We start from the raw sequence: 23,565 nt of genomic DNA on the forward strand, positions 1-23,565 counted from the left end.
TTTTACATATAAATTTTATATTCCTGGATATGTCAGTTGCATGAGTTGTGGGTTTTGTTTAGTTTACAACTGTGAATAGTGAGGCCAATTTATTTTAAGTCAAACATGTCTCTGGATCTCACAGTGAGCAAGGCTAAGATGTGAATTTAAGTCCTCCCTACATACCTACATTCTGGTTTCTATCAAGACATAGGCATAATTTAAAAACTATAATATTCCATTTCATCTAAGGGAGTCATTAATGGCAGTGGCGCGTTATGAAATCCATTTTGTTCACTAATGATGAAAAACAAGGAACTCCAGACCTTACATGAGGATAATAGGCATTTCTAGAAAGAAGGGGAAAAGAAAAAAAAAAGATATGATTAATTAAATTGCAAAGAGAAAAATATCCCTAAAATAAAAGAACAACAACAATACTTAAGGCTACAGATTGAAAAGACTCATCCAGTCACAAGCAATGTTAATAAAAACAATCACAGAACCAGGCATATTCTGTTGGAATTTTTGAATTCCAGTGTTGAAATGAACATATTATAAGATTTTAAATAATCTTTAAGTTGCTTACAAAAATGAGAACCAGATCAGCATGGAATTCTTTACCCACAACCCTAGAAGCTGGCAGAGAGTGAGTGAATTTTCAAAGACTACTAAGAGAAAAGACTGCAGTCCAGGAATCCTATTCCCAGAAAAGATACTAGTCATCCATCAGAGTAAAAGAAAGAGATATTTACTCATGCTGGACTTTAGAGAGTTCAGGGTAACCGAAGGAAATAACTGAAGAAAACAATGGAAAGCTTCTGATCGTTGGATCAGAACATAGATCACAAGACAAGAACAGACGACAAGATGGATGCTGTCATTGAAAATAGATGAATTAAGTGTAAAGAAAGAATTCTTGAAATAGAAGATAAATACAGTGAGAGGAAACTTAGCAATGATCTGCAACCACAAGTTTTCAAATATTTCAATAAAACCCATGTGTGGGGGAGGGTCTCACTAATGGGGCAGCATGAGAAGGGAAAGGGAAAAACATTCCAAAATTTTCATGGTAGGGGTAGGGGGTACATCAGGCAATGGCATGTCATCCTTTACTTTAATATAATAATAAATAAATAGATGTTCAATTAAGATGCTCTGACATGATAATGACCTAGTCTAAGAAGTGTAGTCCACCTTCCAAATTATAGAGAGAAAGAGTGTAGTTAACAGAAACGTCATCATACCAACAAAAATAGCAAAAAAAAAAAAAAAAAAAAAACCGGAGAGAGAGAAATAAACATAATTTTGAAGGGATAAAATCAACATAGGCTTATCGTGCTGAGTGAAAATGGCCTGAATTCATCTATCAAAAGAAGGGAATGACAATCTGAATTTTTAAAAAACCCAACGTGAATACTGAAAGTGTGTACCAGGAGTGGCTCAAAGGTCAGCTCAGCTCCACAGACTTCTCTCTGAGCTCTGCAGAAAAGCAGGTACTGGAGATGCCAAAGGCCTATTTTTCCTGAGAGGGTGGAATTCAGGAATCACTGTTTCAATGCTTTGGTGACAAAAGCATAGCTCAAAATGAGCCCGAGGATTATCCTTCCAGCTTCCTCCCAGAACATATGATGCAAAATGCACCGCCTGACATCAGTTATTCCCCTTCCAAAGCTTTCGAAGTGGGCTTTCTAAAACCAAAATTCATGAGGTCACCTGCATGGTCCTCATTGACCATATGGTATAGAAAGAGCATCTTCTCAGTGCAGTTAGAGGTTCACATTTTTCCCAGATCCTTTTATAATGAGAAGCCTCCTATTATTTCAAAATCATTAAAAGAAGACAATTTTATTAAATTGAGACCAATAAAAAACTTGGAATCGCCAAAATTTCCAACATCTTAACTCACCAACCCAATAATAAAACTGATGAGAATTTCTCTCCTTTGAGATTTATATCTCTGCTACTTCAGCAAGGTGTATGTGGAAAGAATGTGGATATCAGACTCAGACACATTTGAATTCTAATCTTGGTTCTGCCGCTAATTACTATGTAACAAATAACCTAGTCTTCTGGTTTGAGAATCTTCAAATATTAACCAAAAGTTAGAATACCTGCCTCTTTGAGGGATGAGAAGACATACACAGTTGGGAGAATTAAAAACATCCCAAAGGAAAGGACCTACAAGTGTTTAGTTTACTTTGGTTTGGCTCTTTAGTTTGCATTTAGAGCTTTTAAAAACAATAGTTACTGAATAAATGCATCGTGATGATATTTTAAATATGAAGATTATTAGCATATTTACTATCACCGTTTAGCCATTCATGCCTTGGTTTTGCTACCTGTCAAACAGGAAAATAGCTTGTCACATGGCATGATTTTCTATGTGATGAGAGTGAACAGTGGTTTTATTCCTTTAAAATCTAAGATGACTATCATTCTAGAAGTACAATTTATTTATCAGTTAAGACTGGCAACTTGAAATAATTCTATCTAGGTTGGATATATACTTCCATAGAAATAACACTATTGCTAATTCAAATCTCCTGAGCACCATATCACTGCAAGTGCCCAGATGGGTTTGGCATATCAGGAGGCTTTTTAGCAGTACCAACAAACCCTTCAATGACTTGTACCGATGTTCTTGAAAGAAAATACAAAACCCTTCACATGGCCCACGTAGTCTGAATGGTCTGGCCTCTGCTTTCCTTCCCAACCTCATCTTGCACCATCTGCAACACTTTCCTTTGCCCAAGCAAATCTGCCTTCTTCTAGTTCCCTGACCTTACTTTATTCCTTCCTACCACCGGTTCTTTGTACTTATTCTTTTCCCAGTATGGAATGCTCTTCCCCACCCTCATAATATTCTTCCTATTTGCCCCTAATTGTTCTTCAAATATCAATTTAAATGCCACTTTCACAGGAAAGACTTCAATGAACCACACTCTCCAACCCCACTTTGACACCCGCTCTAGACAGGCCGCTTTATTATATTCTCTGATAATTACAAGTTCTACTTGTAATTATCATTAATTCATGGGAATGTTTGATTAATGTCTATCTCCCAAGCATTCAATTAGCTTCTTGAGAGTAGGATCTGACCTGGTTTTGCTCATCATTGTATACATGGCGGCTAGCACATTACCTCCTGTGTGGCAAGTGCTAGATGCTATATGAATAAATGGATGAGTGAATGAATGAATGGGTGAATGAAAGAATATCAATTCCAAAGCTATATATTTGTTGTTTAGGCTGTGATAGAATTCCATTAAGTTGTATAAAAGGCATTGGTAAACAAGCAAGAAATTCCAAATTGCCCTTGGGACTTATAAGTAGACACTAATTTCTCATTCCTCTTTACTTAGCCTGAGATACCTTGAGCCACTGCAAGATTAAACATTTGACCAATCTGTTTTAATTTTTATTTTTTGGAGACAGAAAGCAGTCTATTTCTTTGTACCACTTCAAAATTTATTTCTAGATTAGAGTATACCTAATAAAAATTCTGATTTTACTTTTAGTGTTAATGGAACTCCCCAGTTTCATATAATATCACTTCACTTTCCCCAAGCCTCAAGAACATGGCTCAGAGGTAAAGGTAAAATAAATATAATGCTAAATAAAATATATAGAGTAAGAAGCAGTAGAAATATATATATTAATTTAGCTGTAAGTAGTTTTATTTAAATTGTTCAAGTAGAGTCATATATACCATCTATGAGAAAGAACAGAGGACCTTTTTTATGGTCTACAGGGGTTGGGAAATGGTTTTACATCATCTGCTACTCCTTGGCCTGTTAAAGGAACTCTGACACTGTGTAGGAAAATTCTGTGGAGGCATTTCTGACAACAGACCACTCAGATAAAATTAAAAACACAATCCTCTTTTCAAAGCCCTTCAGAAATAAAACGGTTTGTTTTGGTTTGCGAAGTTGTTCCTTTATACACATTCTCACAGGGGCAATCCTTTTAATTTTCATTCTGTTGACCTGAGTCTTTTGTCTTTCATCTTTCTCTGAGAACATTGAGCCACTCTTCTACTTTATCTACTAACAGGCAACTCTAAGTAGGTAACTTAAAATTTTAATGTTCTAAGGAAATATTTTCCTTCTTCTTAAACACAATACCAAAGGAAGCAGTACAAACTCAATACCATCAACAGTGACATGGTGACAAAATACCCTTAGCCATGTACCTGGGCTTTTATGCAATTGTTCTTACTTTAAAAAACAAAAACAAAAACAAAAAACAAAACAAACAATAACAAAAAAATCTTTCTATTTTATGCCTAAAATTTCTATCTTTAACTTTTCTTACCACTCACTTAGATTATAACTTAATAAGAAATATTCAATAGGCCACTTACCTGTTAGAAATTCAACTTGGAAGCAGAAGAGAAAGAAATACCAAAGGTCCAACTTCATGTTTTCCAGAACAGATAAAATCCTCTCTCTTTCAAAAATGACAGCGAATTCATATTCTCAGTTGTTTTCTATTGCTGGAAAGGAAGTGGGTTTTGTGGGTAAATGCGATGTGACATCATGACAAGGAGCTGCCTTTTAATTGGTATCGGTGGCTATATGGGGGGTGGGAGGGCAGTTAAGCAAAATTCATGAATTGCCAATGATTTGGGGAACACAGGAAGGAAGACATTACCCTCATCCTAGTTCCAATAGAGCAAGTGCAAGAGACAATGTTATTCTCTTCAGAACCACTCTACTGCACTAAGTCAAAAGTATTGGGAATAATAGGTTCTAAAAATGATCATGTGATGGAAAATATGTATTTTGACACATGTCTGTCTTATGCTATTTGTTCAAAAGATAGTGAGTCTTTCAAACAGGACAAGATATAAGTGAAATTATTACAGAAATTGAAATAAAGGTATCTGAAAGAGGAGTAACATAAGAAATCGATAAATAATATTTATACGACAAACATTGTTATTTATAATTTTCCAAGTGATGGAGTCAGTGTTAATCAGATTCAAGCCTTGCACTACAGATTACAGTGGAATCTGTAAAAATCAGGAATTCTGTACCTATAGCCTCAGATGAAAGCAAGAAATTTGAAAAGCATACCCATGATCTCTCTACCTGTGCAGAGAGAGAGTAAACAATAATGACAACAGTAGTAATAATATAAATAATTTTATTTATATATACATATGTGTTTATATAGAATAATACTTATTAATACTAAACTTATATAAAATTAAATGTAAAATAATATATAATATATTTAATGTATATAAAATATAATATGAATATAGCTAATACTATTTATTACATTTATATTGTTTCACATGTATTTAAGTGGACTATTTGTGTATATATATATATATATTTACATTATGTTTTATACATGTATTAATCCATTTAACCATTTTATGAGGTGGAAACTACAAATCTTCCATTTTACAGATAAGGAAAACTGAGGCAAAGAGTGTACAGTAGCTGGCCCAAGTCATATGGTTAGTAAGTGGCAGTGCTAGATTTGGAGAGTCTGGCTCCAGAGTCCTCAGTCTTAACCAAGTAGGTGACGCCATTCATGACAAGGCTTCTGAGAATACCACCCAGAGGTCTGAACCAGCTTCCAGGATGCTGGTTCCAAGCTGGGTTTCTGAGTAGTAACATGAAAAGACCAACTGTCAGCCTGCAGAGGTGACATTCAGGTGAGAAGTTGAAATCAGTTGGTCAGGGTAACCAAGGTCAGTCCAAAATGTCCAGGCTCTGAAGAAGAATCCAGGTTCCAAGCTATAAAACAGCAATGAGGGGTACAGAACCAGAGCCAGGGGGTTCCAAAGTCAAGGAAGGAGGCTGATCCTGCAGTGATTTCCCTAAGTGGCTGAGGTTTCTCCAGGTATATTTCTTTAGGGTTCATGGGCTTCAGTAGTTGTGCGGAAGAAGGTATTTGAGGTATTGAGCTAGCTCAAGCAGTATACATTGAGCCACCAGGACCCCTAGGAACCTGCTACCCTGATTTCCTTCCTTTCCCTTCCGCTGTGCCCCTGACAACAAGAAGAAGAAATGCTTCCAGATGCACCATCATTGTATCACAGTCCTTTTCCGGCAGAGATAGGAAGTGGAGAATAATTGACTTTTTCCAACATTTTGGTGGCCTAGCTATAGAACTAAGTACAGTACGAAGAGCTTTTACTTCATTTGATAAGAGCTGCCACAAATTCTAGAGATCAGTTGCAAGTATGTGGAGGAAAATAAGGCAGGAATCTAATGATATTTATTGAGCATATACTACATGACAGACACCATGCCTCATATAGACTACCTCATTCAGTTTTCACAACTACTTTATGAGTAGTTCCCAATTCACAGATGAAAAAATTGAGAGTGAGATTAAATAGTTTGCCCAGGATCACACAGCCAAGTGATGAAGCCAGGTCAAACCTGGACAATAAAATCTGAATTCCACATTGTAATTACCACTCTACATTCACATGTTAGTCTTCATTCATTTAGCTAGAAATTATGGGTACCATGATTTTTTTTTGGCCTCATATTTTGGTGGAAGAAGGGTACTTAGGTCCTAGATGAAGTTCCAAAATACTTGAATGCAAAAGAGATTTCCTAATAAAATTTAGGTGCTATGTTTCTGTCTCAAGAGGAGAAAATTACACAACAAAGAATACTTGTGGTTTTAAATATTCAGAACTACTTTTCATGTGCTTGGAAAATAAACTGGGCAAAAATTTCCATTCACCACACAGGAAGCACTTTTCATTTGCTTTTATTTTTTATTTATTTATTTTTCATTCCATGACTCAAGAAAGTTTTGATTTGTGTGTTCAGATGCCTAGGATGAGGGTGGGGAATGGAAAGTTTGTTACATTAAAAATAGAATGTTTATATTACTTATCTTGCAGGCACCAGAATTCATGATGGTGCAACACTTGCTTTTCTTAAGTACTACAGGTAAATGATTTTCTTTTGCTTTGCTTTAAAACTTAACTAAATGCAGCATTTGCATGTTTAGGGGGCTCACACATCAAAGCCATTGAGTTCAAACAATGGAGTTAAAAAGCACCCGAAAAGTATCTATGTTTCATCTCATTTAGCTTGCCGATCTGAAATAAAAAAAGCATTGAGAGAGAAGGATTCTTCCTAATCAAAATCCTTTCTTCTCCTACGTTCCCTTCATTGTTGAGGGGGCACCCCCATCTAGTCGCTTAACTTGCCAGGGATCTCTGTCGGCCCATTTCACTCTCTACTAATTCACCAGTAAGCCCTCTTGTTCAGCTTCCTAGCTGTCTGCCACGTCTTCTTCTCCCTCTCTTGCCTGGGTCACTGCCTTACAGCAGGCCTCCGGCATCTCTTTCTTGGTCTTTCTGTCCCCACTCTTGTCCATTTCAATCCATCTCCACACCACAATCTTTGTAAAATGTAAATCTAATTCCTCTGTGTTCCTCTGCTTAGTATCCTCCACTGGATTCCTGTCAGTCGAAGATTAGGCCCAAACTCCTTACAAGACCTTTTACAACAGGCCTGCAATTCAGCCTCATCTCTTCACAGAGTTGTTCTTTCTTCCTATTACACTGAATGCTTCAGCTACATTGAATGACATGGTGTTCTCCAAATTCTCCAAGTTAATTTTTCCTCCAGAAGTCCTCTTCTGGTCCCCACTTCCCCTCCGTATCACCCCAGCCTCCCTTCTTCAGAAATCTTACCATTCTTCAAACATTTGCTTGCACACCCATCAATTCATCAAAGAAGTCTTTCCTGACCCATTCGGTCACCATCAGCCACTTCCATAGCTAGTGTTCATGTTGTGGTTCACTCTAATCTAAGACCCACGGAGCCAATAGAGATGAATTGTGAACCTTTATTAGCCAGCCAGGGCCTGACTCTCCACCATGCAGGGTTAGATCAGTCCCCAGCCTCCAGAGAGGATAGCTTAAAAAGCCCCAAACCCCCCTCCAGCAAGCAAGCAGGTTTACAGAAGTAGAGGCTGGCCATTAGCATATCTTTACACAGGATAACTACACCCTTAACATTAACATAAGTTTCCATTAGCATATCTTTGCACAGAGTATCTCCTAGAACTACACCCTGTTTAACATTAAACAATGGAAGCAGAAGTTGGCCATTTGAAAATTTTCCACCCTTAACATTCATTAGGTGGCTTTCTCACATCCTCCTAGGGCCCCTCTGTATCTCTCACTCTAGAATTCACCACGCTAATGTAATGGTCTGTTTGCTTTCTTGCAGCCCCTGCTGGACTGTGAGTACTGTCAAAACAGGACTGAGGATGCCTTCTTTGCAGCTATATCTGCAGTGCTCGACACAGTGCCTGGAACATATTAGATGCTCCATAACTATTTCTTGAATGAATGAGTGTTTGAAGAATCTTTGACTTTTGAAGGACCTATACTACCTCAGGAACAATCACCAATTAACACTTCACTCTTTGCATCATAATGCGAGGGCAGAAAACCATCAAGATGTGTCTGTAGTTTGCATTGAAATCAATTCAATAAATATAATAATATAGTAATTGAAATCAATTCAATAAATATAACAATCATCCTGATTTATCTCTTATCTGATAATTTTTTCATCTTTAAGTATCAAACAAAAGAACATTCTATCCGCCAAATAATATTTTCTCATTTAAAAGTTATTACTTCATAAAGCCCAGAAACTAATTACACATTTCCAAGAATAGTGAAAAAAATCACAGTGTAAGATGTGACTATAAAGTGATGTGGTTCATATTTTTAACAGAAACACCCCAACTTCGTCACATTGGCAGCAAGGCTTTCATTCTGACGATGGTCTCACTGCTCAAAACATTGTAAAGCACCTCCCTGGATCCCATTCCCTCCAGCCTCTGCAGAGTTTTGAATCCTTCAGTCATGTCTTCTGCTCCTGGACTGCCTTCCTACAGCTCCTCCCCTTTGTTTATAAACATGCTAGAATTTCTCCAGTCATTAAAACATGCAGACATATTTCCTCAGACCCTATAACTCTTGCCATCTACTTTTCTCTCTTCTTTCTTAGTAAAGAAAAGTTCACACTTAGTCTTGACCCTTTGGTACTTTCTATGTTCCTCAGCCCACTGTAGATTTGTTTCTGTCTTTAACATTCTATTGAAGCTGATTTCCCAAAGCCCAGCCATGATCTCCACAATGCAAACTCCCACCTACACTCTCTCCTTTCCTTCCTTGACCTCTCTGAATCATTTGATGCCATACTTTCTTTATGTTAATGTTATGCTTTATCTTCAACCTGTACCATCCATCCCTTAATGAGTTATCGAAACTAAGAGACATTCTGCCTAATTCAGGTTACTTTGCATGTCTCTTCTCTGGTTTATTCTGTGTTGAATTTAAAATCTCTCAGAAGAAAATCATTACCCTCTTGATGTCAAACAACACTTTGTTGAAGCTCCTCTGTGGTCCCCATGTACGGTCAGAATCATCGATCTCTTCTTTTTAACTCCCATCTCTCAGACTTCTTCTAGCTTGGTTTTTTTTCTGCCAGTTTTAATCATTCCGTTCTTCTCCTAAACGTTGATGTTGGTATTCCCCAGAACTTGAGCTTCAATCCTCTGCTTTCCTTATTCTATATATTCCTCCTGAGTGATCAAGCAGATTATGCCACTTGTTAGTTAAAAAATAAATTGGCTAAAATACCAACACTACTTTTCCTGTATGACCCTTAACCTGGTTCTGAAAGCTATTCCAAAAATGTTTTGAACCACAACAGCATTGTTGAAATGAATACATAATCTTTTTAAAGGATAAAACTCAAAAAAAAAAGGCTTACAAACTTATCTGCATACAGGGTCCATGAAGATAGAACAAATGAATGAAGTAGGCCTGGTATAAGGCAATAAAGGGTGGTGGAAACTGGGGCAAATTAGTGGGCACACAGGTGAAGAAGACAATCAGAGCCAGCTGTACCTTGCCACAGGGAATAGGAATCCAATACAGCCATATCTTCTGATTGTTTTCCAAATAAATATGAAAGTCTAGTCTTAGTGGGAAATCTCCCAATATTAAAAATGATAAGTTATTTAAAAATTTTACATACAGTGTAAAACCAACACCCTAGGAAGCAAACAAAGCATATCTGAAGATCTAGTTTAGCCCATAGACTATCAATGTTTAACCTCTGCTTCAAAGAAAAACACTCGCTTGACAGTACACATATCTACATACGCATATAAAGTTAGAAGATTCTTGTTCTAGACCTGGTTTCATCATTTCCCTTCTCTGAACAGAAGTTTATTCATTTGCAACATCAGAGAACTCTCATGCATATGAAAGCTCTTAAGAACTAGCACATCATACCAACAAATCTAGTTATCATAATCAAATTTCATTGGCTTAATATTTCATGACTTTTTAATAATTCTTTAATATTTTAAAAATAACTCATTTTAACTCATCTTGAATTTTTAGATATGGGATTAAAATTGGTGAGTCTTTTTCAGAAAAACATAATAGTTTCATCAATCTTCTTCGGGTGGCTATTCAGACCATGATTTCAGTAACCTCTGAGTAATCGATTTATTTTTAGAATATATAATGATAACTCCAAGCCTATGAAATTTATTTCATTTTGAAACTGCTTTCTCTTTTTTTCTTTCTTTGCAATCACCTTAAAGGCAAAAGTAACACCTTCTCCAATTTCTGTTTGAAACCTAACTTCCCTTCACCAAGCAGCTCAGATCAGCTATAATACAGTACTGGAATTTGGTAGGTATCACAGAGATTAAATCAAATTATATTAGGTTTCTTGAGTGAGCTTTGTGTGAATGGATGACACCTACTGGTATAAACTGAAAATCTCCTTTTTCTTTTAAAGAGGAAAAAAATAAATGTTCATCTTTTCAGCCAAAATAAATAAAAAGAGAGAGAGAAATTAAAAAAACTACATCCAACAGACTTCAATATTGTCAAAAGTATAATTGCCAGATGTACAAGACATGGATCATGGAATCATGAGAAAATGTTCATGATAAATAAGTGTAAAAAGCAAGTTACATGTATCACATATATATGAGCTTAATGTTTAAATATTTATATAAAAAATTTAAAAACAAAAATATATATAATAACCATACATAGAAACCATACATGGAAAAATATTCAGAAGATAGGCACCAGAATATTAATTTGCTCATTAATTTGATAGTATTATGAATCATTATTTTTCCTTTGTGTTTTTCTGAATTTTTGAAATGTTCTCCTATAACCATACATTATTTTCATAACAGGAATAAACAAACGTAGTTTGTGTGTGTGTGAGACAGTTATTTTTCTTTTATAAAAGTTTTATAAAATTACCTTACACAGAAGGAAGCAGAATACTTAAAGCACAAAGGACAAAAGCAATGGAAAAAGCTTAATAATGAACTTTAAATTTTAACCAGGCAAGGCCTCTGATTTGTTTTTGATTTTCTTTAAATACCCATTGTCATGTGAACATGAGAATCATTGTCAAACTTTTACAAGTTCTCCTTGTCCAACCTCCCCACCCCAAATTCCATCGAGATTTTGATTCAATACAGTATTGAGGGCCCAGATTTTTATTACTGCTTCCGAATCCTAAGAGCATCCTTCAGCTTCATAATTCATAGCTTTCATAAACCATCTTAAAAGTCAAATTGAAGTTTAACAGGTATAAAACTAATCTCCTACTTTCTATCAATGTTCACTTTTATTTCTTAATCACTATTTCATGTCTTGAGGTGACTTTAGTGGCTATAAGAAATTAACATGTAACAAGAGTTTTCTCGATTCTTAAGTACTAAACCACTGAGAAAAGGCGCAAGGATCTCAGAAAGTCTAGTGCGATTCAACAGGAAATTAAATGAGCAATGAGAACCAAGACAGGCAAATGGTTAGCTCGTGATAAGTCAAGAAAAATCAGAGATGGCTGAAAAGTTTGATGGAGAACATACAGCAAAAAACTTTGATGATTAAATTAGGTAAAAAAAAATAACAAGAGACAGAAAATATATTAATTCACATTCGTATGGCATGGTATAGTTTACACAATACCTACATATACATTATGTGTTTAAAAAAAATAGAGTAACTTACACAGAACAGGTATTATTCCTATGTTGTAAGAGTGAAAACCTGAACTTCAGAGAAGTGAAATGCTCTGCCCCAATTAGCTAGTCCAGAGCCAGAACCAGAACTCATATATACTTGTTTTTAGAATAGTGCTCTTATAAATTTTTTGACGGAAAGACAAGTTTATCCTAGAGACATGGTTCTATTTCAGTCTCCCAGATTTTACATTTTTATCTTAAAAGAATGCAATTACAAATAATCTTGGACCCAGCCTCTTCAAATTATAGATGCACTAAAGTGGCCAGATTTCTTCGACATTAGCTTTACATAAGTCATTTGATATAAAAATGATGTAAAAATATAAACAAAGTTTTGGCAGATGCAGTTATAAAGCATTAAAAATTAATGTCATATTTTATTACTAAAACCTCCACCTTAAATTTTTGGAATTATTGTTTGACAGTTTTACTAGGTTTATTATCAAGATACTGTGAAGCCCCATCTGGACCCCCAGGCCAGATGATGAGCAGTTTCCTCAAATGCCGTATTGAATCAAAATCCCCAAGGAACAAGATAAAGGTAATGTGAAGACCATGATAAAATTGTCAGTGATACTAAAGTTCATCCAGAAGAAAAATGTTTTTATACTTGATATGTCATATATTTAAAAATATTATAAAGTTGTAATAAGTAGGTCATTTTATATTGGCACAAAGACAGGCAAGTCAATGAAAAAGAATATGTATACACAGAATGAGGCACTTGTATATATAATAATTCAATGTTTGATAAAGTCAGTGTACAAAAATAAAAAAAAAAGTCAATGTACTGGATAGCATTCAACTGCAGATACTAGAACCCATTCTCTTTAGTTTAATTAGAAGAGGATTTGTTATTAGGTATTGCAAAAGCTTTGGAAGGGCTGGAGAAGCAGATTCTGCACTTACTTTACAGCCATAATTCCCAGCCTCTGGACTTTCTTCATGATCATAAAGGCTGCCATGGCTACTGTTGGAGGATGTCATGTTAGTAATCTACTGACTACAAGACTATCCTGTCTCTGCTATAATTCGTGCTAGCAAAATAGATGTCTTCCATTTCTCTTCCACTAACACAAATCCAAAAGTAAGTGCTGTGTTGCCACAACTGATTGGTAGAACCCAAATTACATCTGAACCATAGTTACAAGAGAGCCCACAAAGATAGCTTTCAGATTTCCAGCCTCTGCAATACAGAAAAGCTCACTTGGAGGTTGGAATGGAATTTGAGCACACCAATTCTCAGTATCCACCAAAAAATCAGCTAGAAAGGAAGAGTTATTTAATAAATGATGTCAGAATATTTGGGTAGTGGGGAAAAAAACTCATTTAGATCTATACCTTACACCCTATATCAAAATAAACTGTGTAGAAATTAAAAGTTCAATTAAAAGTTCATATTAAAAATAAAGGAATGTAAATAAATGTATTCAAAGTATAAAAGCAACAAATCTTACAAACATTAATAGATTGAATCCAAAAAGAATTTTCTACCTACAAAAAGAAATAAGGATTATAATTCAAACAGATTAGAAAGAATATTTACAAGAGAGAGGAAATCATTTTTCATATGTAAAATGCTCATGCAAATGACAGGAAAACATTAAGACCCCATAGATAGAAGGGCAAAGCACTTGTATATAAAATGTACAGAAAAGGAAAAGTGTAAAAAGATGTGTATAAGTATAATAAATAGACAAAGAAAAGAAAGGTGGAGTCAAAATATTAATAAAACAAAAAAATCATTTTATGTTGATAAAAAGTACAATCCACAATGAATCTTTAGTAGCCATGTATTTTTACATTTGTATAATCTGTCTTTGAAATTTGTAAAATGAGAACTGCCAGAAATACATGGAAAATTGACAGAACACAATAATAACAAGATATTATTTTAAATTTTGAGAGTTGAAAATTTTATTTATTTTATTTTATTTTTATTTTTTAATTAAGTTTGTTGGGGTAATATTGGTTAATACAATTATATAATTTTCAGGTGTACATTATAATTTGATATCTGTATATTCTATTCTGTTTACCATTCAAAGTCTAGTTTCCTTCAGCTATCATAACCCACTTAACCCACTTAACCCTCCTCCTAAACCCTATATTTGACCTCCTTTATCCTGTCTGCCTCCTCCCTCCTCCCCAATCCCACTAGTAACCACTAGCCTACAGTCCCCAAGTCTCTGTTTGTTTGTCCTGCTCATTAGTTGCTTTTAGGTTTATATCCCACATATAAGAGATATCATGTGATTTTCAACTTTTTCTGTCTGGCTTATTTTGCTTAGCATGATTATCTCGAGGTCCATTCATATTGTGGCAAATGGCAGTATTTCATCTCTTCTTATGGCTGAGTAAGAAGAGATGTATATATGTGCCACAGTTTCTTTAGTCAATCATCTACTGTAGGTTACTTTGGTTGCTTCCATGTCCTGGCCACTGTGAATAATGCTGTTATGAACATTAGTGTGCAAATATCTTTATAGGTATGATTTTTCAAGTCTTTGGGGTAAATACACAGTAGAGGGATTGCTGGATCATAAGGTAGACCAATTCTTAGTTTTTTGATGAACCTCCATACTGTTTTCCATAGTGGCTGTACCAATTTGCGGTCCCATCAGCAGCCTATGAGGGTTTCTATTTCTCCACATCCTCTCCAGCATTTGTTATTGCCTGTCCTGTTGATTATAGCTATTCTAACAGGTGTGAGATGGTATCTCATTGTGGTTTTTATTTGCACTTCCCTAATAGCTAGTGATGTTGAGCATCTTTTCATATACTTTTTGGTCATTTGTATGTCCTCTAGGGAAAAGTATCTGTTTAGGTCCTCCGCCCATTTTTTTGATTGGATCATTTCTTTTTTGTTGTTATTGAGTTATATGAATTCCTTGTATATTTTGGATATCAGGTCCTTATCAAGGGCGTTACTTGAAAATATATTTTCCCATTCAGATGGTTCTCTTATTATCTTGTTGATGATTTCTTTTGCTGAGCAGAAGCTTTTTAGTTTGATGTAGTCCCATTCATTTATTTAAGCTTTTACTTCCCTTGGAACTAAGCAAAAATTTTAAAGATGGAATTTGAATAACAAAATTTAAAAAGGTCTATTTATTAGATATATATTAAACTTTTACCGAATTAAAGAATATATCTGCTTTTCCAACACATAGAATATTTATAAAAGTGATTGTGTATTAAGACTCAAAAAACCTTCAATATAAATTAAAGGCAGAAGATATGCACTTTCCTTGATTACTATGCAATAAAACTAAAAATTAGTAAGAAAAATTTAAATGTTAAAAAATAGCTACTTAAAAATTTCAAAAATCACTCTAATCATTTTGCATTAGTGAAAGAGTAAATAATAAATTGCAATTAAAGACAACTTGAGGAAATTTACCATAAAATACAACTTACCATAACATGTTAGATGTGGCCAAAGCTATAACTGGGATAAAACGTATTCATATAATCTTAGTTTTTTTAATTATTAAAAAAAGTGAAATAATACTAATAATGTAATTATTTAGATAAAAATATAAAAAGAAAAACTAAATAGCCTTTAGAAAACAAAAACATAGAATCAATATCTTTTTAAATACTAAATTAGAAAACAAAAACAAATTATAATTAATTAATGAATTAAAAGTTCTGTTTTTTTATTTAAAAAATCACTAATTTGAGCATCCTTAATTATGTAAAACTGAGGGAATCACCTAAGGTTTGGAGGAAGGCACTATCCTTGTTATTTTTCAATATTCAGAAAGTTACTTAAAAGAAAGAAATAAGTGCTATACATTTTTTTCAGATAAGAAACAGTATCAGACATAGATTCTGATATAACTGATTACTAAAAAATCCAAGAGAATGAACTAAAAGGTATTATGTCTATTAAGAAAGTTTAGTAAGACAGTGAAGAATAAAATAAATATAAGAAAAACCAATCGTTTTTTATATATCGGAAAAAAAAATGAATGATTAGAAAACTAAAAGTGGAAAACAACAAGTACATAGAATCTATACTAGGAAAGTTATGAAACTTATTAAGAGACATACAAAAGATTTCAATAAATGGAAAGGCACATAATACCTCTGGATGGGAAGACTCAATGTTGTAAAAGTACTAATTCTCTCCACATTAATTTATAAATGTTATGTTTTTCCAACCCAAATATAAACTGCTTTTATGTTTGAGAATCCGATCAAATGAACCAAGAATTCTTTAGGAAGAATAAAGTTGAGAATAATCAAGACAATTAATGAATCGGAATGTGAAGTGACAAAGTGGTTGAGCCCTAAGAATGTGTGCAAAAACCAAAAGCAAAATCCAGGAGCAAATCCACACAAGAATTTAGAAAAATGATAGATACTTAGATTTTCAAGTCAGTGTGGGAAATATATATTTTTCACCAAATAGTTAGAAATAATTAGCCAACTATTTTTAAAAAAAATTAGAGACCTTCAAATATAACAAAATTAATTTTTGATTCAAAATTATATGTAAAAAATTTAAATCATAAAAGAATTTGAAGAAAATTTAGATTAGAGAAGTGTACCTTAAATTTTTAGACGGATAAACTTTTTCATAGTTATTTCTCAGGCATTTTCCTCATCTGTATTACCTTTTTTTAATCAATGATCATGTGTTAGAAAAAATAATAAAGACAATTTTGGAAAAATATATAGATGACTATTTGCCTGATCTCAGAGTAAAGAAAGTGTTTTAAACCAAAAACAAAGGAAAAATAAAACATAAAGAAAAAACTTTGATAAATTTAATTTATAAATTTTATATTAATTTTCAGGCATCGAATTTTAAATTAAAATCAAATAGTGAAGGCAGAAAAAATATTTGCAACTTGTATGACAGCAAAAGGCCAATGTGATCAATATATAAAACTTCTTGTAAGTCATTCATAATAAGATGAACACTTTAATTTTAAAAAGTAGATAAACTGCCTAAATAAGCAATTTACAAAAAAGAAAGACAAAAGTCCAAAATCTACATTAAGAAAAAAAAGTTTGAGCTCACTAGTAAACAAAGAGAAATCAGATACATAAAACCATGAGATACATTTTCGTTCTGCCAAGTTATCTGACAAAGATATTTAAATAATATTTTAAAGTATTGAATAATATTCTAAAAATATTAAATAATATCTGAAAGATATTAAATAAAGTTTAAAATTTGGTTTTGGTAAAGAAGTAAGTAATATATACTTTTATCCACAGCTGTTGGGAATGAACATCAATACAACCTTCTAAAGCAGGGTCTTAAAGCATGTCATATTATCTCCTCATCAAACAGCACCTTCCCGGACCTCCTCTACCACTTTATCATACATTTTAAACAGGTCAGGGCCCCCACTGAATCTCCAATGGACCCCAAACCCATATATAGATATGCGTCCACATTAAAAATTATGTCTATACAAACGCCAAACATCCAAATGTTGTTTTATCTGTCTTATAGCCATTTGAAATTATACAGATGAGTGAATAAATTTTATCCTTTTAATTGTTTAGTGTTGGATGGACAAAGCCTAAACAGGAATATGGCAGAGTACATACTTATTTCGGCTTTGAAAATTTGTCCTGGAAAAAGCCTTAGAAACATATTTATGGCCTGAAAGAGAATAACAGCAAAATAAATAGAAAACATAAAAGGAATTAAAGGAATTATTCTGCTTTCCTTTCCAGATTTAAGGAAGGAGGTCTTAGAATTTAGTTTATGTAACTTAGAGATATATAAAAAACAAGAGCCACGTATAAATATGCTATATTTTCATTGCTCCAGTAGATTTGTTGCTATTATGTTTTTTGAAAATCCTAAAAATTAACGCTATATCTTCCTATGGATGGCCCATATCTGCATTTAACATAATTTCATCAGATAAGTGATATTCTTTACAATTGATAGGTGGCTTCTCTTCCCAAGGAAACATGCCAGCTGATGGCCTGCAAAGAATTTTATTTTTCTGCTAACAAACGTACTCCCCCTATCCCTGCAGTGCGGCCCTAAAGCACAGACTAAACTCAGGTCATCTGATGATAAAATAAACATGATGTGTAGAACTGATCATAAATACTGACTTTAAGATCACAGAGAATATATTATTCGGGAACTTCTAAAATAAGTGACAGAAACCCAAATTGGCTTAAGAAAAGAAATTATGACTCATGAAACTAAAAGTAAATTCAAGGGCATTTTAGGGACAGCTAGATCCAGGAATCTATATGTGTATCTCCTTTCTGCTATTTTCTGTGTTAGCTTCATTCTGAAGCAGATTATTCCAAGGAACTCTGGACTTATATCCTCCCAGCTTTGCAAACGTGACAGTTTATTAAAAGAGTATACAGCACAAGCAGAAGACCTACATCTGATGCTCTAGACTGATAAGGGCATGTGCCTTCTTTATCTTATTTATTTGTTTGTTTGTTTGTTTATGATCCCTGCGACTAAAGAAGGTGCAGAGCCCTGACTGGCTAGGCAAGGTCATGTGCTTATCTCTGGAGACCAGAGGTAAGGTCAGCCCCACCCCAACCACATAAATTAAGAGTTGGAGGAAATTTGCCGCTAAAGGAAAATGAAGGTGTTGTTACTAGCAAAGAGAAAAAGGAATGTTGGGCAAATAGAAGCAGCAGAGGTCTGCCCAAATGAGAAAATACTTCCTTCATCTTGACACTAGGGTGAAAATAAATGCTTAAGGCTCGGTATGAAAATTAATCGTGGTAGGGCGTCTACCAGACTTTTAGATGAAATAACTGGCAGTGATTAACAGAAGCTTTTTCTTAGTCATGTCATCATTCAAAACAGAGAAGGGGGGAAATAGGAGCCTGGAATTAGCACTCATTGTTTGTTCCAAGGCCTTCAATATTTACCTCACATGCAACAAGAAACGAAACATGGAGCGAGAAGGACCTTTCCCAGTCAGCTCTGGGCTTTGGGAGGCTGACCCCAGAGACCATCTCAACACCCTCAACCTCTGGCTTCCATTAGCTTTCAGCTGTGCGTGATCTGGCAGGAGAGCGTAAGACAGGAGGAAAGAAAAGTTGAGTACTTATTCCCTAGGCTACCTCCCTTAAAACCATAGCTTCTGTCAGGGAGCCCTCTCTCGCAGCTAGAACTACTCCTACGGCTCTGTCTGAGTTCCAGTAACTACCCTTTCCTTGACCTTTAGGTCTAGAGGTGGTAATGGCTTCCTGCCGTTGCTTGCCTTGGGATATTTCTCCATCTCTTACTGGTTTTCTTTCACCCTGCTCACAACTTTCTAAAGAGCCTCTTTATTAAACTTTCCTTGGGCCCTCCTGCTTGAGTTTATTCCCTATTTCCTTTGAGGAGGGGTGGTGCCCCATTGATCCAAGAACCAATTTTGTAAAGAGATGAATTTAATAAGTGCCTGGCTACGTATTGTTAGCTCAGGAGTGAGGCAAGGAAAAGGCTTTCATCTCATCCCACCCATCACCTATTGATTTACTCATTGATGGGTGTATTTCCTTTAAGTGGAGATAAAGCCTTTTATTACACTATTATGCAGAGGACATAATGTGTGAATTTCCCTGGCTTAAAATTGCTCCACTATATAAATGATTGATATCAGATTCTTTTTTTGAGAGAGAGTACTGATGGTAGAGAAAAAACAATGAGGCACAGAGTCTGATAAGGACAAAGAAGATTGTGACAACATAATGAAGAAAGGATTGGGGGTGGAGGGGAGACGGCGTGTACCAAAGTTAGATTTTTTTCAATTTATAATTTTGAAGGCTAGCTCTAAAGCTAAACATCCCTTCTCTGTCAGCCTGGAATAAATGCGGTCCCATGGTTAGGGGCTGAATTGTGTCTTCCCTGAAATTCCTATGTTGAAATTTGACTCTCAAGTGCATCAGAATATGACTGTGTTTAGAGACAAGCCCCTTAAAAAGGTAATTAAGGTAGCATGAGGTCGTTTGGCTGGGCTTTAATACAGTATGACTGGTGTCCTTATAAGGAGATTAGGAGATTAAGATAGGGGGGAGGGGAGAAAGCCATCTAAAAGCTGAGACCTTTCCATGCTAACCAGAGAGGGGTCCGGGAGGCATTGCTCTGGGTTCCCATCATAACATAAAGAGAAGTTTCCACAATGTCCATAAACCCTTAATGTCCTGCAAATGAAGGAGGAAGTCTGCAAAGTCCTTGCCACTGAGATGGCACCAACCTTGACTTCCAAGTGGAACATATATCTACAAAAGGGAAAGTTATGGCAACTTCATAAAGAGAACCTAAGAGAAGCTTCTCCTGACAGCTTATGCCACTGAAAATCTAGTGGGATGTCAGCATTATATCCTTCAGGAATACCGGCAAGTAGGCTGCGCTAATGTTTGCACTGTCTTTGGAATCAGTCCCATCGCTGGCCACTGGACTCCTGGAACCTTCCTAGCCAGGTCCAGGCTCCTCCCGGGAGCCCTGACTTCTGGTCCTTACTGATCCTGGGGCTAACCACCAGCTTCTCACAGAGGTGTCTTATGTCAACCTGCCTACCAACGAATGCCATGTCACACAGAAGCTCCTCTGCATGTGGACACTATGTCAACACTGCCATCAGTGCAATGACAAGGGAGCCCACGCGCTCACTGTCACTGGGGTGGACGCATGGTTGAGGCCTCCGGAAGTCCTGCGCATGCGTGGCGCCGGCTCCCGTGAGCACCCACAGGCGATCATTCCCACCTCTCCTTCCGCAGGGATCCTGAAGGGACTGAAAAGGAAGAGCAGGCCGCTGCTGGAAAGGCTGTGACCTGGGAGGAACTTCAGGGTGAGTGGACTACTCCAGCTCCCCAATTTACTGCTGCTCAGCCGGAGGTACACAGAGGAATTCGAAGGCACGCAGGTGCCCGCTGGGCCCCTTCAGCGATTCCTGGCTGATTCCTGGCTGGTGTCCGAGGCACTCCACCTGCCGCTGGCGATGGTCTGCAGGCCCCACTGCTCACACTGCTGAGCGGATAGAAACAACCACTCAGTGGTCTTCAGCGGTTCTTCCACACACCCCTAAACAGAAAAGAGAAATAAGGTCAGTGGAAAATAAAGTTCCGAAAAACTAAATTAATTAAAATAAAAACCAAGAAGCGGGGACTGGAACAAATTCTTCCCTCGCGGCTCTCAGAAAAAAAAAGCCTTTCCTTCCAACACCTTGATCTTGGACTTGTCCAGAATTGCGAGAAATTTCTGTTGTTTGAGCCACCCAAATAGGCAGCCCTAGCAAACTAACACACCCACCCCCACAGCTACTAAAGACTTCTGGAAGGGGGAAAAAAAAAAAATGCCTCCGCCAGGCCGAGAAAACCAAATCAGTCCCTTATTTTAACATCACGAACCTACAACTTACATATATAAATCTTAAAGGGAGATAGCAATCTTTTAAAATCTAGCCATCAATATATGTCATTTTGAGCAACAAAACTGCCAGTGCACTTCTGCACTTCTTTTCTTCTTCTTCTTTTTTTTTTTTTTTTTTTTGGATTTTTTTTGAATTAACTTACAGTTAGACCACTGCCCATCTTACCAAATATTGGGATAAAGCTACACTTCTAAGCAAGGACTTGGCATTTTAGGACTTTACATGTTATCCCTTCTACAATGATGCTGTACAAGAAACACTGAACAAAGAGACATGGAAATTAAAGTGATGTGAAGAGTAAGAAATAAAATAAGGTAAGATAAGATCCCTGGAGTGTGGAGGTGGGTTCCCTTCCCACTCTCTAGGTGTTGCTACTGCAACACAAGTTATTTATAAAGCCTTATGGGAGACTTCTGGGTCTCCCTGAGCCTATACCCTGACCTAACCCAAACCCCTTAATTTGCAAGATTTGCTTGCTAAGGATTGTTCTATTCAGTTTATTGTTGGTCAGCGCCCTATATGAACAGAGAAAGTCTACCTAAAAAGCAGTGGAGAGCAAAGAAAAGAAAGAGCCCACACAATCACATCATCATCATCATCATTATTATTATTATTATTATTATCATTATTATTACATCTATGGGAATAAATACTGCCTGGATACTCCCTTGCTTCGGTTGCAATTATTAAAAAGTAATACAATTCCCCATTGAAATTAGTGCTTAGGAACCCATTGCCTTAGAAATAAATGAAAGCATACAGTGGGTTTGGAACTGATTAAAAAACAAACACAAAGAAAAATCAACACCAAATTGCTTATGTTTTAGAGATCTCAGCCTCAAAAATGGAATATTATATGTGACAGAAACCCCGTTAATAGAGTCGTTTGTGACTGTCTCATTTTAGTACCAAGTTCTGGAGCTGTTCATTTTTAATTTAGTGAGGCTCCATGTTCTTAAACAATAGTTTATATGTTTGAGTTTTTCCCTCAGTTATATAAAGTTAGAAGTTTTGCTGCATTCCTAAATGTGGTGTTTATTACACCCAGTGCCCAGGAATTTTTCCAGTGGACTACAACTTGATTTCAAAACACAAAAACTGGATTCCCTTCACAGACTCTTGCTGGCTCCAAACTCTGTTGGAGCAACAGGCCTTCATCCAGAGGGATCAGCTGCCTGGTGCAGAAATTGAGAGAGAGCTAGGCTTCCGGAGCCAAGCCTTCCAGCTTTGAATCCAAGCTTCCGGTCTTGCTAGCTGCTTACTCATGGGTAAGTGAATAAACTTCTAAGTTCCTACCTTCTGTAAATGAAGATAATGACAGTACCTGCCTCATTAGTTTGTCATGGGAATTAAAAGTACTTCCACTGGTATATAATATGTTTTATTTGCTCCATAAGTATTAGCTGTCACTGGTGTTTAGGTAGCAGAGAAATAGCTCATGTGTTCTCATCCCTTATCTTCTGGTCTCAGCTCTGCCTCTAATGCAATTCACCTTTGAAATTAGTGCTTAGGAACCCATTGCCTTAGAAATAAATAAAAGCATACAGCTGTTATTTATTAGAAATAAATAATAGCCAGTGGAAGGCCTGAGAGTGCCTTTGTGAACTCAAGGGGTCATCCGCAGGGTTTGTTGGTCAAATCTCTAGTTGGCTTATAGGCCCTGGGCTGGGCCTGTGGTAAGGTTTTGTAGCAGCAGATTTCTTGGTGAGTTTTGTTTTTAAGATGCAGAGGTTGTTTAGTTACGTTTAAAAAAAAAATCACTACATACTTTCTCTTGTTTGACTTGTAAGATTTAGTAAAAATTTAAAGCTATTTCTTATGTGTGCTCAATAGCTGAATATAAAAAGATGATTAATATGAAATATAAGAGAAAAAAGTCATGGAAGAAGCTAAAAGAAGAATTTGACATTATTTTCAGGTCTAAGAGAGAAAGATTGTTTATATTATCTCATACTGGGAATAACTCCACTCCACTGAATCTTTCCTTCCTATCAAACTCCATCCATAACAATTGTGGAAGAGAAAGAAAAATTACTTTTGCCCAACTAGTTTCCAAATTGACTGTTTTGTTAAATATATTTAGTTTCACATTGGCAGTGTTTTCCCTAACTATCCCCAGAATTTGATG

The 23,565-nt window shown here is 35.7% G+C and overlaps 1 protein-coding gene and 1 pseudogene across 2 annotated transcripts in view; one reads left to right on the forward strand and one right to left on the reverse strand.

The window, feature by feature from the left end:
• ICOS (inducible T cell costimulator) overlaps positions 1–4,456 on the reverse strand; it is a 34,346-nt gene extending 29,890 nt beyond the window's left edge. For both annotated transcript variants that reach the window (XM_016133217.2, XM_016133219.2), the window contains exon 1: positions 4,346–4,456. In XM_016133217.2, coding sequence (XP_015988703.2) covers positions 4,346–4,403 — 58 coding nt within the window. In that variant the 5' untranslated portion in view covers positions 4,404–4,456. The remainder of the gene's footprint in view (positions 1–4,345) is intronic.
• Positions 4,457–20,249: 15,793 nt separating this feature from the next.
• On the forward strand, positions 20,250–20,965 carry LOC118613576 (annotated as a pseudogene).
• The last annotated feature ends 2,600 nt before the right edge of the window (positions 20,966–23,565 follow it).

This window comes from Rousettus aegyptiacus, unplaced genomic scaffold (assembly GCF_014176215.1).
Source record: "Rousettus aegyptiacus isolate mRouAeg1 unplaced genomic scaffold, mRouAeg1.p scaffold_m13_p_2, whole genome shotgun sequence".
Taxonomy (NCBI): Eukaryota; Metazoa; Chordata; class Mammalia; order Chiroptera; family Pteropodidae; genus Rousettus; species Rousettus aegyptiacus.